A 16,730-nucleotide genomic window follows, 5' to 3' on the forward strand; every position below is an offset into this window, starting at 1 on the left:
ATTTAAAGGCAGGTGTAAAGCAATCCTCACTGAATCTATGCAAACAGGCTATGTACAAGTTACTTACAGGTGCTCAAAGAAGCATAAGAAGCCATGGAAGGAAACAATATATCAAGAAATATACTGGTAACATTGCAGTAGTGCTGAAATGATTTCAGAGGTCATTGAGATATTGTGTAAGGTACATTTTGGAGAGAAGAAAACACACAGTAAAGTAGTCAGAGAACCTTTAACTGGTGCATGAATTTTGGACTTTTAAAGTCTTCAAGATTATCTGTTATCTTGAGGGCTCGAGTCTTCATTGATGAAAAGAGGACTCAGATGATTTCATGCAGGAGTCAATGCGGTAAGAGGAAATTCTAGGCACCAGAGGACTCCGAGAAAATCCCCGGCCTGCCCGGGGCTCCATCAGTGAGCGGGGGCCGCACTGGCCCCGCGGACGATACCCCAGCGCAGGGTCACCTGCAGCTCGAGCTGGGGAAGAGGGGAGCCTGCCGGGCCCAGGGGGAACTTCAGGCGGCCGTGGCAAAGTAAGAAAGGTGTCAGCAAGGCTTTAGAAAGCCCGAGAGACACCAGGGGAAGGGCGGGATGACCGGGTCTGCCCGTCACCGCCGCTCCCGCGGGGAGCAGAGGCGGCGGCGCGGGCCTTTCCCGCACATTCGGGCAGGGGCGGCCGATGCGGTGAGGCCACCGCTCCGGTCCGTCACCGCCCCGGCTGCGATGCTCCGGGGCGGGATCGGCGCTTCGCCACTCCCCGCAACCCCCCGGGTGGCCCCGCGGGAAGACACCGGGTGCCGCCCCGGGGATCCAGGGCCCCTTCGCCAAGCCCACCTCATCCCCACCGGCCCTGGCCGCTGCCCCCACCCCTTCGGCCTCCGCCTTCCCCTCCCCTTCCCCTCCCGGTCCCTCCTCCCCGCCGGCGCCGGCCGTGCCCGCCTCGATTGAGGGGCGGCTGCCGCTGCTGCTGCCGCTGCCGGCGGCGGCTCCGGGAAAATGTCCGAGCGCGGCGGCTTCTACCGACAGGAGCTGAACAAGACCGTGTGGGAGGTGCCCCAGCGCTACCAGAACCTCACCCCTGTCGGCTCCGGTGCCTACGGTTCCGTCTGGTAGGTGCGGGGAGGCGGCACAGGGGCCGGGAGCCGGCAGGTGCAGCCGGCGGGCGGCGAGGACGGACAATGCGGGGCAAGCGGGAGCCCCCGGGCCGGGGTTGGTGTGCGGGGAGCGGGGGACCGGCGGCAGCGGGGCGGGGGCGTGTCCGCCGGGCACCGGTGCGAGCGGAGCAGGGGCTCCCGCCCCGCTGCCCCGGCCGGCGGCCCCGCGGGGCCGGGCATGCCGCACGGTCACCCGGGCAACCGCGCCCGCCGCCGCCCCGGGGCAGCGCCTGCCCGCCCTCCCGGGGCCGCCCCCGGGCTCCGGGCCCCGAGTGACCGCCCGCCCCGGGGCCGCTGCCGCCTGGTGCTGCTCCCGCCCGAGGGAGAATTGCCCCGAAGCCGGGAATCCTGCACAGTCATGGCGGTCCCGAGAGGGGAGGACGGGCAGGCGGCGGCGGGGCTCGGAAGGGCTGTCCGAGCCGGGTCCGCCGCTGGCCGGGAGGGCTCCCCGGCGGCCGCGGCCCTTCCAGCCGGGGCTATAGCGGGACATCCCGCCAGGCCCCGGGCAGCCGCGGCGGGGGGAGAGTTCTGTCCGCCGAGACAATGGGAGCAGCCCCTGGATGAGGGGCAGGCTGAGGGAGAAGACGGGATGCCCAACCGGTGCTTTCGGAGGGATCGCAAATTGGGACAGATTGCCGCCCAAGGGCGTCAGCGTCTTAAGGGTTTAGAAGTGTTGGCCACATGTTGTCATAAAACGTTTCTCTTTCTTCGGTAATTCCTACGTCAGGCTTGCCCTCTCGGGAACTCCCAGTGCAGGTTGGGCTGTTACTTTAGTATTTGATGCACACTTTTACTATGCTTATAAAAGCTTTGAATCAATTTTTGGAAATATGAGTGGCGTTTAAGGGGTTTTTGAGAAAGAGTCTTGTTTCTTTTGTAAGCTGTGTGAGTGGAATTATGTGAAACAATCCATAATGGGCCTTTAAATAAAAGTACTACTCGAAATAAAAATATTTTAAAAAAATTCTTTAGAACTGCTTTTTGCCATGCTCTAAACTCATGTAGTAGTTTCACTATTTCTCCACAGTCAGATACCAGAGAACACTTCTGAAGTTTTGTATCAGTTACTTCATTCTCTAGCTCTGTGAAATGTCCAAGTTTATACATAAACTAGGAAAATGCATTTTAAAAAATCTCCAACTATCAGCAGAAACACTCGGGACTGGTGTGAAGTATCTTTGAATTCTTCTCTTTTTTTTATTATTTCTAATTTGTGCTTGCACCTGGGAGGTCTAGGCAAATACTCTGTGAATGTCAATACCTGCCATTGTAGCTAGCATGTGATGATCCGCTGGGCATAATTCCACAACGACTTAATTTATTTACACTATAAAAATCTTAGTTTGTGAAATAAAAAAGGAGAAAGTAAACTAAGAGCTGGATGGATATACAGTAGCAGAGTAACTACTTTTGTGTTCCAATTGAAACTGCATTTCCAGTTATGAATTCTATTCATATTTATGCTGACATAGTTTTGAGGGAAAGACCTACTTTACTGAATTTTGTAATAAGATGTCAAGACTTTTGAGAAATTGCAAAGGAAGTGAAAATGTCGTGGTTCTCTTGCTGCACAGCTGGTGCTTTGGTTTGTGAAACTGCACAGCCAAGGAAATCCTAGTAATTTTTATCAATTGCAAAGCCTATGAACTGAGAAGTAAAATGGAGACTGGAAGATACTATGAGAAAGGTTTACTCAAAAATAGACATTTAAAAATAGAATATAGCAATAAAACATTGCTCTGTATTAATAGCCTTGTTAACATCAATGAAGTATAAACCCAAACAGAAGCTTGAATGTGAGGAAAAGGTATGCATCTCTCTGAGAAAAGCTGTCTATTTTTAGTGTCTATTGAAATTGATTTCTTTTCTGTCTGTGTGCATGTGCTTTACCCAGGAGACCTACGAAATGCAGCCATTCCCTTGAGTAATATGCTGTATTGCTTCTGTGAATAGTTGTACTCCTGTTCAGTAAAATATCTAAAAACATATTCAAGTCTTACAGAAACTACTGGAATTAAACAAATTCTTAAGGGCTTTGATAAATAGAAGCTAAAGCCCTGAACTCCAAATGCTGGCTTTTAAATGAGAACAGAGTTGCTCTAACAAATCTTTTCTACCTCAGTGAAACTGTTCTCTAGGCCTATCCTTTTTTTTTTACAGTAAATTATTCATCATAGCCTGTAGACTTGGGTACTGAATTGATAGCTGGTAATAAGAAACATATTGTAAATATTTGCATTTAAGCATCTTTTGCTGGCAGCTCAAAACCAGTAGAATAGTTTGTGTCAGGAGGCTGTGTTTTGGCCCAATTTATTGACATTTCATATGTCCAAGAGAATTTGTGTTTGAGTTAGTTGCAGATGCACCAAATCTGCTGTGGATAGATATTACTGGTTTAAAACAGATTTACTTTTAGACAGATATCTGTACCAAGCACAGTGCTTTGGGGTTTTTTTTGATGTTGTTGTTAACACACGCGGAATAGGTAGAAACTCCAAATCTTCCCTTATATAAAGAGCTCTATTGCTTTTCTCACTTTTTAAATGACATATCACAACATTTGGTTTTGGAAATCCTCCAAACTCAGCTGCACTGCCAAGCAGAGTTGCACCTTAGCATATATGTGAATCACAGAGAGATCTGTGAGGTCTTTCTCGCAAGTGGTTAATCCTTGCAGTACTTTTTGTGTTACTCTTTTACTTCAGCTCTGTGCAAAACTTTCTTTAACCTGAACTTTTTCCTATGGCCATTCAAGCTCCTGTATGTTCTGTCATTTGCCACTGTCAGATCTGATTTTTTAAGTTTAGAAAAAAAAAATTAAAGCTGGGGGGGGGAGTCTGTAGTTTAGTTACAAATAAAATTATCATTGGCATTTTCAACAGTACATTTTACTTAATTTCTCTTTTTTTTAAACTTTGGGTTTTATTAGCAAGTATCAAATTTACATGCACAACTGGTTTGGTCTGGAATTGGTTTTGTGCTATAGCTTTGCCTATTGAGGTGAGGGGTTTTATTATTAGACAATTATTTTAACTGTTTCTCAGGCTAAAATTTGGTAAAATTTAAAGTTTTCTTGAAAAAATGCATTTTTGGTGTCCAGCCTTTGTAGTTGGATTTACCTCTCACAGAGGTTAAAGAGCTGGTTGACTCTTAAGGGACCTGACACCAGACCTGCTAATTGAGTTTTGCCCCATTTAAGTTATATTAAGCCATTTAGAAAGGAAGCAAGATAGCTTACTTTCATACTTTCTACAACCCTTTCTTTTCAGTTCTAGAGAAAAACAACTGTCTCAAGTCAAACTGAATTTTAAATTCTTATTCCTTATGGTTCTGCTTTTTAAAATAAGAATTCTGTCTATGTTTGGGTCTTCCAACTGTCCCAGTGATATTGCTTATAAAAGGGACCTTTAGCCTGGAGCATCTGTGCTTTCAGCTGTGTTGCCCTGGTAGTTCTACTGTGGTTTGGTACCTGACCACCTTTTCCTCTGGGAGGTGGCATTGCTACCTGCTTGAGAAAGAGCTTCATCTTTTAAAAAAAATTCTTATTATACCACAAATTATGTAACATGTATAGATTTTTGGTTTGCTGTTCTTTGGATCTTTTTAAAGCCTGTATGCCTCTTTTTATGCCAGCTTTTGTAAACTGTCTTCTAACCTATTTAGTCCTATTTTTGCCTGGGAGGGATTGACGGCATTCTGCAGCATGCTGTCTCTGATCTTTCCAACAGGTTGTTTCCATCAGCATATTGCAGGCTCTGTGTTCTGCTTTCTTTGGAAAGAACAGACCTTGCAAGATGAACCAAGCTGAATTCAGGGTTTCTTCACAACCATAAACTTCTGCACAGTTTTCTCAGAGTCTGCTGGCATCAATAGTATTTACATTCAGTATCTTTTGATTTTAAGACTACGCAATGCCTAACACCAACTCAGTGACCTAACACATTTTTAAGAAGAGGCCTGCTAAGTCAGAGTGTAATGACACAGGCCTCAGTTCAAAAAAAGCAGGAAAGCAAAGCCTGCCTTAAGTCATTAACAACACTTTAGCATCCCTCTATCCTGTTAAGTACATGCTTAAGATTAATTTAGTTTTTGTCCTGGCTAATTTTGGGTAAAAATGGGGGAAGATGAAATGGTGTTTAGGCTACAGTTGTGCTTTGAGGAAGTAAAAGTGGAAAAATAGAAGCAGAAGGCTCTAATCTTGAAGTTTAACCCCTTCTTTCCTGCCATTTATCCCATTTTATGCTTCTGGTTAGATGGTACTCACAAATGTTTTGAGGGCATTGGCTTGCAATACTGGAACATAACACTGCTGCTACTATCCTTTTCACGTTGAGGAACTCTAAAAAGATGCTAAGACAACACAGTAGCATTTGAGGGTTTTTAAAAGCTGGTATAAATTGATTTTAGGCGACAAAGAAAAAAATTCCTTCATCCAAGATTGTACTTGATGATTTCAGAGGTGTTTTTTAAAGTATCCGTTTAGTTAGCTGTAGTGATACTAAGTCTATGATTTCAACTGTGAGATCAGGTTACTGGAGTTATGGTGTGTATCAGTGTAGCACTGCATGCTACATTAAATAGTAAATGCTGAGATAAACTTTTAGAGTAGTAGAAACACAAAACTGCTGTATGTAAATACAGCTGGAAACTGAAGATGGTATAGATCTTTACAGGCTAAATGCACAATCCCAGGCATGTGTGGATTTTAGTGGACTCCCTTTGAACATGTTTCTGACTAAGTCTTTTATTTCCAATATAAACACAGGGGCTGAACTTAATCTTACAAATGGTTATAATTATTATAAACTTTTCACACAACGCTGTTAAAATTCTTCAGTCCAAGATCTGATAGGAGTTGTCTATTTTTGGTATGCAGCATTTAGAAGGAAAGTATTGAAGCCTTTCTTTAATTGTGCAGGTATTTACAATGGACCCCTCTAAGCATATTCAAACACTTGCTTGAAAACTGAGATGAAGTTTCATAGGCTGATATGAGAGCCCACTCAGAGGCAGGACATGTCTTAAAAGTCAGTATATGTAATGACAATAGTTAGAAACAAGGCCTTGAAGGCGAGGTTGCAACAGAGAGAACTAAATAACATGGTCAATGTTACTCACTAGAAGGAGGATTTTTGCAGCAGTATTGCTGAAATGAATGGAGGAAAATAAACAAAGCAAGAAAAAAATGTTACAGAGTGAAAAAGACCCTCCGAGGAACATAAAAAAATAGCCATTAGAAATAAGGACACATTGGGTTTTGTGGCTGCAAAGCCAAGGAAGGTCAAGAATTTAGGAATTTTTGTGAAAGATACATGAAGGAAGATGGAAGGGTGTTTCTGAGCACTGGCTGGGGAGACATCACTAGAGAGTTTGTTGAGAGTGGTTTTGTGGAGTGCTAGGGGTGGAATGCTGATTGCATGTCATTCCTTTGTCTGGTTTCATCCTGAGTATTTTCCAGCTGTTGGAACAGTGTAGTTAACTGACTTGGGAAAGGAAAGGGAAGCAGGATGGTAATTAGTGGTGTCAAGGCCCCTATTTTAAATGATAATGTCTAATAACTCTTTTAATGAGGGAGATGTTTGTGAAGAAGGATGAGAAAGGCTGAGAATTGCTGTGATAAAGATTTCTGTGTAGGGTGCTTGTCACCAAGCTTGTGGAATAGCTTGGGAGCAGATGACATTTGAGTGTGTTAGAGAAGGGTGATAGAGTGGTTTGTAGGAAAGGTGAAAAAAAGACAAGGTTAAGAAGTGGGGACTTTGTATTGTGCAGGTTTTCTTTCACAGGGAGTTAATGAGATCTTTCTTAGAGAAAGGGTAGGCATGGGATGGTAGAGAGATGAGAGGCATGAGTTGAACCAGTTGTGGCAGAAAGGCAACAAGGGTCATGGAATGGTAGCCTTCAGTGTGGCTCTAAGAATACATTAACAGAGGGTATTCTCTGCAGGTCTCCTCCGTCCTTACTTCATGTTTTTTTTATGATATATACCTGCCTGACTACATGAGGCAGCAGTGGCATAGCTGCCTCCTTTCCTGTCCTGCTATCAGCCATGGTTACAGCTGCGGACACAGTGCCTGTCCCAAAGACCTGAAAGTCTTAGGGCCTGGTTGCTTGGTTCAGTTCAGCTTCACAGGGAGCTGTTTGCAATTTCAGAACCTATTTGTTGATTGATACCAAAAATGCAGTATCTTAGTTCTGCCCATACGGTTGGAAAGGGAGAGGCCATTTCAAACCCCTACGTAACCTGAGAATAAATTGCTACCATTTCATATTTTGGCTGTTACAGAGAGGGAACAGGAAATGTGAAGAGGTAGGGGGAGGAATAGGAAAAAGAAGGACAAAATATGTGAGATTTTGACTGTATAAGTCTGTTTAATTCTTTTGAAAGCACCAATATTTTTCACATTAAAATTTATTTCCAGATTAACTGTAAGCATTTCTAGCTGAAGTTTCAATGGCCACAATGTATAAGTACCTGCCAGTCTTTTTTTTTTAAATACTGAATGGAACACATTTGTCACTAGCAGTGTACTGGATTAGCGGTAGCTGACTGATATTCTTGTTTACTTCCTGACATTTGGCTTAGGCTGTGTAGAATACATGATTATTTTAGTATCTGTGAGCCGGTTGAGGAAGCTAACAGTTTAAGGCCCTAACCTTCTGTACGTTTTTCTCACTACCATGATTTTAAATGCATCATTCACACTCATATAGGCTGTGCTGTCTGTAGCTTCACCTAAAAAGGTGTGACTGCTCCTCTGTAAAGTTATTTAAATGTTTAAATCACTGTGGAGGCATGGGAGACAGATCAAAAAAATATGGTTTGTGGATTCAGAGGCTGATACAGAACTTTTATGATCATGTTCCATTGAACAAAAACTGGTGATGTATTCACATAAACATGTGAAGAGTGATTATTTTTTAGTATTTTCAATGTCTGCTTAAAACAAAAAAACAACATATTTTTATGTTGGTTACAGAACAATTCTGTTGCATATGTAAGAGATATTTTGTGGGTTTATATTTAGATTTCGGGTAAATTAATCTGAGATAATTAACAGTCATTGGACTAAAACCAAAACCATTGCTGCTAGTGCTCAGGATGGTGTGCTGGAATAATATCCAAGTTAGGGGATGAAATTTTTACAGTACAATAACCTGTCATCATCAAGCAAGTTGATTTTTTTGTCTAATGAGAAGATTAACATGTAGTTTCAGAGCTTCCCATTACTCATCCTAATCCTGTTTTTTCTTGCTACCATCTAGGTTTTCTTTATGGTTTCCATTTGATGCACATATATGTTGTGATTTGTGTGGTTTAGCAAGGAAACCTTACAGCTAGCTCTTTGCGAGTGAAAATCAACAACATGAACTTGCAAAACAGTAACAAAACATTTATAAAGAAGAAACAAATGAACCATTTCCTGGGTTTACTTTACTCCTTAACTTAAAATGGCTGCGGATAACTGTTTCCTTTCCTCTTGCTTCGCTGCCAATAGCTGATATGGTCCATTTGCTGGTATTCAATGTTTGCTATGTGTGGTTTTTTTCATGACTACTCCTTATCTCAATAAAAAAGGCTTTTTATTTAAATTAAAAATAAATAAAAATTTGTATTTTGAAGAAGAAGAACAAGATAGGTAAATCCCAGACGACAAAACTCACAAACTAAACCTTGCAAATAAAAAATAAATCCATGTTTTTCATGTGGTGGCTTTCTTTCATTTACATGACATTTATGAGATGTGTAAAAAAGAGTTGTTATTCACTGTAGTTGTAGGAACCCAAATGACATGCAATTACTAGAAAATGTCCCAGAGCATGGTTCCCATCGTCCCTCTTTTCTATCTGACTTGCCAGTGCCTGGTGCAGTAAGGGCTGCCTCTATCAGTGAGGAGATTCCCTGAGGGTTGACCCTTCTTCAGTTCTTTCCCCTTCAATACCTACTCACATAGACCCTTCGCTGTTGTTATTTGTTTTTTCTTAGAAATTTAGGCTCTTACAAATTAAGGGGACATCTGTCCACAAGAAAGTTCATGTCTCCTCCAGTGGAAGGAGTTACTGGGTACTTGAAAGGTGCTGAGATCTCCAGATAAGAATTCAAAATTGTGAACCTTTGTTTTGAGCATGAATTGCATTTTTGGGGTTTTTCTTTTTTTTGTTGTTGTTGTCTTTCTCTTAACAGTTACATGTAATGGGGATTTTTTGCATGTTTTGGAGGAATGTGACCCAGTGAAGGAAATAAACGTGTGCTACAGTGAAAGAAACAAAAATAGAATCCTGGAACAATGTGGAAAAACACCAGACCCAGTGTCACTGTCACATGTGCTGTGTCCAGCATTCTGTCCAAGTTTTGGTATAGTCCAGCCAGTTGTCAAACTTCTGATGATGTAAAGGTAACAGCCTCACAAGCTGAGACACTGAATTATATTTAAAAAATATCAGAAGAGTTAGTCTTCTGGGTTTTGCACCTAACCCCAAATCAGTTGCTTAGATTGCATATACTTAAACAATTTTTACAGCTATGTTTGTGAAAGACTTTATAGACAATCAAAATCTTGTGGTTATCCAGAGTGATGGAGATGGAATATTGTCTGACACAGGTAACCTACAGCAAATGGGAATGTTGCTGGAGACACGAGAATGACACCATGTACAAACAGCTTTGGGTCATGCCTTAATTCTGCATCAGCTGCACCTGAGCTAGCGAGCTGAGGAAGGAAGAGAACCCATAGACTGAACGCTGCATTCACAATGAAGTTTTTCCAGGCATTGTGGGTAGTGCTGTGCCCATCTAGTAAGCCCTGTCTGAGCCCAAAGCATTAGGAATTTCAGGGACTGGCTGTAATTCAAGGGCATCAGCTGATTCCAGGAAGGATTCTTCCTGCATTGGATACTGGAGTTTACTGAATAGGATACAAGTTGGCTCCATGTGTGGTTTTTAAGATCAGGCTCCTACAAACAGTCCTCCAGCTGCTGGAGAAAATTTGATCCCAAAGACCAAGTAGCCACAGGTGAACAGTGTGCTTCTAGTCCCAAAATCCCCGAAGGGTCTGAGCAGGCTGCACACATGAATGGCATGTCTGTACAGTTTTACTGCTCTGCAACCACAGAGGATAAACTCCATTGATACTAGGGAAATTACTCTATGTACTGTATGTACAGTTTTTTTGTTTATATGTTATAAACATCAGCTACCAAAATCCATATCTCATCAAAAGTTATAAAGTTATCTTGAGGCTGTTAAACTCCCATGCTTTCTGCCTCGAGTTTTTGGACTTCAGTAGCTTCCTACATTCAAACTTTTCTCTGAAATCTTAAGAACTGGGAAAAGTGTGCATATAACTGAAAATTGATATTTCATCTGGTGGAACTTCAATAGAATTATTAACTATAGGAGTTGACAACACTAAAAAGGTGAGTCTAATTTAAGCAATGATTGAAAATCACACTAAACTGAAGTCTCTAATCTGTGTGAAAATGATGCCATCCCAGCAGAGTAATGGCTTTTTATCCTTGATCTTGAAAAGGAGAGACAGCAAAAAATGTGTCATAACTCTGATGGATTCTGGGTCAAGAATGATCATATCTGGAAAAGCTATTGCTATGATTGTTACAAATTTGCTTCTTGATAGTGGTAATTCTATTTCTTTCTAAATTATGATAGAAAGTCTGTCTAAAGTAGTCCTATTTGACATTATGATTAAATTTTACTATATTTTGTTTCAAGTATTAAATTGTTCTTATATCAACACATAAGGTTTACTTTTTCTTTCTGAGGTGAAGGTAGACAGGAGTGAGAAAGCAGCAGTGTGGCACTTAGTTGCCAGCTGCAGTTAAACTATGACAAAGGGCCTCTAACCCTTTTCTTCCCTGTTAAATCAAACTAGTTAACAACATGGGTTTGGGGGATTTTTAAGAAGAAATTTTCAGTCATTTTAATCATGCTGGTTACAGGCATCCCAAGGAAGGATTTACAGGTGCCAAGCACAGGTGGGCCCATACTTTTGCTGTGACTGGAGCTAGAGATGTCCTCTCCAGGGACTACTCTGAAAGCTGAGCATTCATAGGGAAATCACACAGAAAAGGAAGCAACTCATCCTGCCACCTAATAGTTTAGTCATCAGCTGATGGGGGATTCAGGGGACACACCAGATTGTAGCTATGATGATATATAGCAAGACAGAGAGATCTAATCTTAAAGTGTGATCACAGAGGCAGTAGCAGAGATCACATATGCAAGTCCTCCTTGAATCTGACAAACAAGACAGTTCAAACAACATGAAACATGAAACATATTTTTGAAAGCTTTACTGCTAATAACTTGAATTATGATGATGGTACACCAGGCAAGGAAGGAGTCTAAAGGCATTAGCTCTGATTATAATTTGGTACAGTTAGTTGAGCGTGGAAACATTCATTTAAATCAAGTCACTCCCTGGCCTGTGCAGCTTCATGATTTCCTGTTGGAGGTATCAGGACTCAGCTTGCCTTTTCCTTTTTCTTTTTTTTTCCTTTTCCTTTTTTTCCTTTTCCTTTTCCTCCTCTCTCCTTATGCAGTTCCATCTTGGGTCTAAAAAGCTGCTGTCATAAGAATTACTGAAGCTAAAAATATTGTGCTTTGTACCATCTGAAAGCTTTGCAGCCTTGAGTCATACAGAGGATAAAAAGCAATTCATCTTGAAGATCAGTGGTTTTTTAACCACTGAAACTCACATTTGAACTTAGGATTGGGAGGAGAGTGATGTTTATCATGATAATGGGATTTAAAATCTAATTCTTCCTATCCTTGTATAATGTGTACAGTATTTCACAAACTGGTACAAGCATGAGTGGGAAGGCTTGTGAATTACCAGAAAAGCTGAGATGTTAAGAAAACTGCTGTTTTGAGTGATGTTATTATTTACCTGGATAAACGCTTCCTTTCACCCAAAAATTGGAAAGACAATGTGCATTTGTGAGACTTGGCAGTGTTCTCCAGTGGTTTTGTTGCCCATGACCAAACACAGGACAATTACATCTAATCTTTGTTATATTAGAAGCTAAGCATTGGCTTCCTTTTAATTTCTTTAGATTTATTTGTGCAACCTTCATGTTGTCCTTGTAGCTGATCATGTGAAATTCAAGATATTTCTGTTGTCAGTTCTTCTCACACCATTTGCTCCTTGAGCTGATCTATGTAATTAAGCATCCTCATATCCTGAATAACTCTGTCCTGCCCCACTGTTGGAACAAGTTCCTCTGTTGTTTCCCTTCCATCCACTCATCAGAGTCATACCAGTCTTCTCCTTCCTATGCATTCCTTCTTCTGCTCAGGAAATGTCCTTTTGGAGGTGCTTAGCAAAACCACAGCACTCTTCACCTTTAAAACTTGCCAGAAGATCAGCTTCTGTGCTTACAAAACACTAGCTAAGTAATCTGCTTATCTGTGTCATTTATCTCATGAGTGACTCCCTCCTTCCCTAGAGCCTGCAGGAAGCTTTTTGATTAAATCTACTTGCTTCAATTCTGTCTTTATGAAATTCTGAATTGACCTCATGGAGGTTGGGTTAACTCTAGGACAATAACCTTTCGGATGCCATTGTTCTTCCTCCACATTTGTTAATTGTTTCCTTTGTTTCTTCTGATTAGAAACACCACCTTGTCCTGCAGATAGAAGCTTTGCTCTTCACTTGGCTCTTCATGACTTTATCATAGCACCAAATGTGTGTCAGAGTCCACCTATTTGGAGCTGACTGTAGTCTCAGTGTATTAGTTTGGAAGCTACTCCAGGCACCATCAGTGTTTTTTGTCTCTAGCAGATGTGCTCAACGATTTGTGGGAGAGTTTAAAACACTGTGCAGAAAAAGGTAATAGCATTTGATGTGACTGCTGACCATTGACATTATACTCCATGCATTTTTCATGTTTAATTTTTGTGCTTGTAACTCCAAAAATGAAGATAAGTGTGTGGAAAGGCTCTGGATTTGTTAGTGCTCTCTAGCAAGTACACATAGCATTATCCACTGTTTAAACTCTTTAAACTCTAAAAACTTCTAAAAACCAGGTATTTTAATTGAACACAATTACTTAATAGGTAAGAGTAACAACTGAAAGATTTTTTTTTCTTCTTAAGAGGAGGTAACAAACAGAATCTTTTTGTAATTGTATTATGTAGTGTCATGAAGTAATACATACAGGGATCACTTTTATCCCTGTGTTACATTTATCTGTGGCTTCTGCTTGTCTTGTCTTTCTAATGCCCAAAAAAGAGTGGGTCTCCCTTGCTTGCAAATACTGACTTGTATATTTAGTCCTCTTCAGCAGGGCTCCTCTACATGTGGGATGTTAAGCACATGCTGTGGATATGTGGGGTGGAGTACAAGATATGCCCATTCTTCACTTGTTGGGGAAGGCATGGCTATGGTTATGTCATCATCCTAACTTGATACCAGTTTGGGGACATTATCGTCTATCAAGCTAATGTTTACATAATAATTAATATTCATAGATACAAAGGCAGTGTTCCTCCAATTAGTAAAGGTTCCAATTTGCTCAGTAAAAACAAACTTCATTTTGAATCCCCATATTCCCTACAAGTCTTGCCTTGGAGCTGGAGGCTGGAGCTGCATGAATGGAGCTAATTGTCTGGTTACTTTTCCTGCCATTTGGGGAAAGGATTGCCTGGGGATGAGTCCTGAACTGTACCATAAGCATTAGTAATTTTCTAGATGGGAAACAAAGGACCTGTGTTCGAATACTTGGGAGTTACTACTGACTAGCTCCCTGGTTGCAGTCCCTGAGTAGAAGGTGAAGGAGGGTAAAGGAAGGGGTAAGAGCCCTCAGGAGAGTGTATGTTCCTTCTGTGAACTGGTTGAGAGCTTTGCTGTAGAACATGCCATCAATGTTGGCTTTTTCTTTCCCTCTTCCAGCTCAGCTTATGATACCAAAACAAGACAGAAGGTGGCAGTGAAAAAGCTTTCAAGACCTTTTCAATCACTTATCCATGCCCGGAGGACTTACCGAGAACTTCGGCTGCTTAAGCACATGAAGCATGAGAATGTAAGTGGAGAGTGAGTTCTTCCTTTTGGATTTCCATTACAAAAGTTTACAATATAGCCTGAATTTCCGTTTTTCCAAAAGGTGTGTGCAACTGTCTAGCTACCCAAGATACCTGGACCTAGCCATCTTAGATGTAGTGAAGTCACTGGACTTCAGAAACTTTCAGTAACTGGCTGCATTTTTATTTTAAAAATATCTAATTAAATCTTGAAGGTGAGGTTAATGGAACTCAAAACAAGTCATCATACTCTAGTAAAACAATAAAAGTATTCTATTTACAAGTGTTGAAACACATTGAAAAATCAGCCCAGGAAAAAAAAAGACCCCACACCTCAAACCTGCTTTTACTGAATGTGGATTCTGTTGAGAATTAAGGGCAGATTACTCTTGTTAAAATTGACAAGAGTGTAATAGCTAAATGAAAGACAGTAGACCTTCAGATCCCAAATAACTGAGTACTGGTCTGAGTTTGTGGCAAACAATTGATTTCAGTGGAGCCTCCTCTTGCTTAAAGGTAGCTTGATAACTTGAAGCCTGAATAAAATATGATTGATTGAAAAGTATCCCAGAGAAAAGATAAAAAAGTTAACAAAAACAGACCAAGAAAACTCATGAAAGCATGCATAATCTAAAGTCTAACAATTGTATAAGGCATGTGTCAGTTTTTCTGTAATGAGACATTACTTTTTCTGCCTTTATTTTTTTTTGCTCTTTGTAATTAAGATTGTAATTAAGATTACAATCTGTGTAATTAAGGCTGTGGTGATACCTTTATAGATCACCTACTATGTCAGTCTTCAGTACGACCATATGTCATATTTTTGTAAGTTTCATCCCAAAAATGCTGAGCACTGTCAATACAAATTACATGTTGCTTTGCAGGTTTGTAAAAATGTCACTTCCTTCATCTTACAGGTTATAGGACTGCTAGATGTTTTTACACCTGCAACATCAATAGAGAACTTTAACGAAGTGTAAGTAAAATTTTTTAAATAATTCTGACTAGTTACTAAGTAAGTAAATACCATTCTGGTTTTAAAAAGGAAGAACATACATTCTTAAAAGACTTTCAGCCACAGTCAGCTTTGTAAAAATCTTTTTGCAACTTTCCTATAAAATAGGAGGCAGAGAGATAGACTTCATTTTTGTACTTTTCTAAATGAAAATTTAAATTATTTAAATTAGCTATAAAGGTATATGGTAAATTATTTAATGCTGCATAAATGCCAATGAACTTAAAACTTTTTCAGTTCAGTTGTGTGTTTGTGACCTGTAGATTATTGGTTCATACACAGATGGCAGAGTTCAGGAATGCAGGAAAGTATTCTGTTAGTTAACTGAGACAAGGTAAATCTAGGCTAGAGTCCTGGCTAACCTAAAACTAGGTATATTTTGATGTGACTCAAACATACGATTTATGCTGATTTTCCTTTTGGTTTACGTAATTGTATAAGACTGTAGCAGAAGAAATAGTATTTAATATGTTTTTGTCTCCGTGGAAATTAGTGACCCTTTGAATCTGAGGCAAAATTACACAAATGGGAATTGGGTATGACAGATACATACTTTTGTTCCAGCACTCTATTTGGAAAAGAATCAATATTTCTGCAAAATTTGTCAAAAAATAAAACTTCAAGTGGGAACAGAAAGGCAAGTTATACAAAACACTCTTATTTCTTCCACTCTAATATTATCCTCTATCATCAGATATTCCAGGGCCTTGCAGGTCCTGTAGTTTTGGTGCCTCAGGCTTCCACTTTGATGTTGGGTGAAGCTTCCTCTTCTTCAAAATATATGTTACATGTATCACTGTTGTAGTGTGGAGAAAACAGAGATAAAAGCTTCTAATATACTGCAAGGATTTTTATTTTTTATTATACTAAGTTTCATAGCAGTGATTACATTATTAGATCTCATAGCTGATTTAAAGGATATAAAATGTGTTAGTAGACAGTGGAAAAGGAACCTAAATGGCCTGTGTGGATACTCTTCTAGACAAGAATTTATGTTCTGCCATTCTGTGTTGTTTTTTTCCTCTCTTCTTTATTTTCACAGATATCTTGTGACAAATTTAATGGGTGCTGACCTGAATAACATAGTGAAGTGCCAGAAGTTAACGGATGATCATATACAGTTTCTCATCTATCAGTTACTTCGAGGTCTTAAGGTACAGTCTGAGTCCAAGAACCTAAATGTTGTAGTAATGAGTCAGCAATCTAAATGTTGTAAGGACTGGTTGGTTGCAATGAGCATACTTAAACACTTTATTTTTTATTTTTTTTTTATGTCTTAAGAGTGTGCAAATAGTAGCAATCATTTCAGAAATTATCAGATAATTTTTCTAACCAGAAATAAACCCCCAACCCTACCAATGTTTACATGCACAATACACGTGAATACTCCCCTTGAAAGTTAACTTTAGATCAGTGTCTATTTCAGTTCCTATTGCAGGACAGTAACATGCTGTATAATGTCTCAAAAATTCTTTAGAATGTGAAGTGGATAAAGAACAATAATGGAAAGTAACTTACATTTGGGCTT

General features: G+C 40.5%; 1 protein-coding gene across 3 annotated transcripts in view; it reads left to right on the forward strand.

The window, feature by feature from the left end:
- The first annotated feature begins 874 nt into the window (after positions 1-874).
- The window catches only part of LOC131592264 (mitogen-activated protein kinase 11), a 31,327-nt gene continuing 15,471 nt past the window's right edge, over positions 875-16,730 (forward strand). For all 3 annotated transcript variants that reach the window (XM_058863665.1, XM_058863664.1, XM_058863666.1), the window contains exons 1-4: positions 875-1,106; positions 14,060-14,189; positions 15,105-15,163; positions 16,245-16,356. In XM_058863665.1, the coding sequence (XP_058719648.1) occupies positions 994-1,106; positions 14,060-14,189; positions 15,105-15,163; positions 16,245-16,356 (414 nt within the window). In that variant the 5' untranslated portion in view covers positions 875-993. The remainder of the gene's footprint in view (positions 1,107-14,059; positions 14,190-15,104; positions 15,164-16,244; positions 16,357-16,730) is intronic.

Source organism: Poecile atricapillus, chromosome W (genome assembly GCF_030490865.1).
Source record: "Poecile atricapillus isolate bPoeAtr1 chromosome W, bPoeAtr1.hap1, whole genome shotgun sequence".
Lineage (NCBI taxonomy): Eukaryota > Metazoa > Chordata > Aves > Passeriformes > Paridae > Poecile > Poecile atricapillus.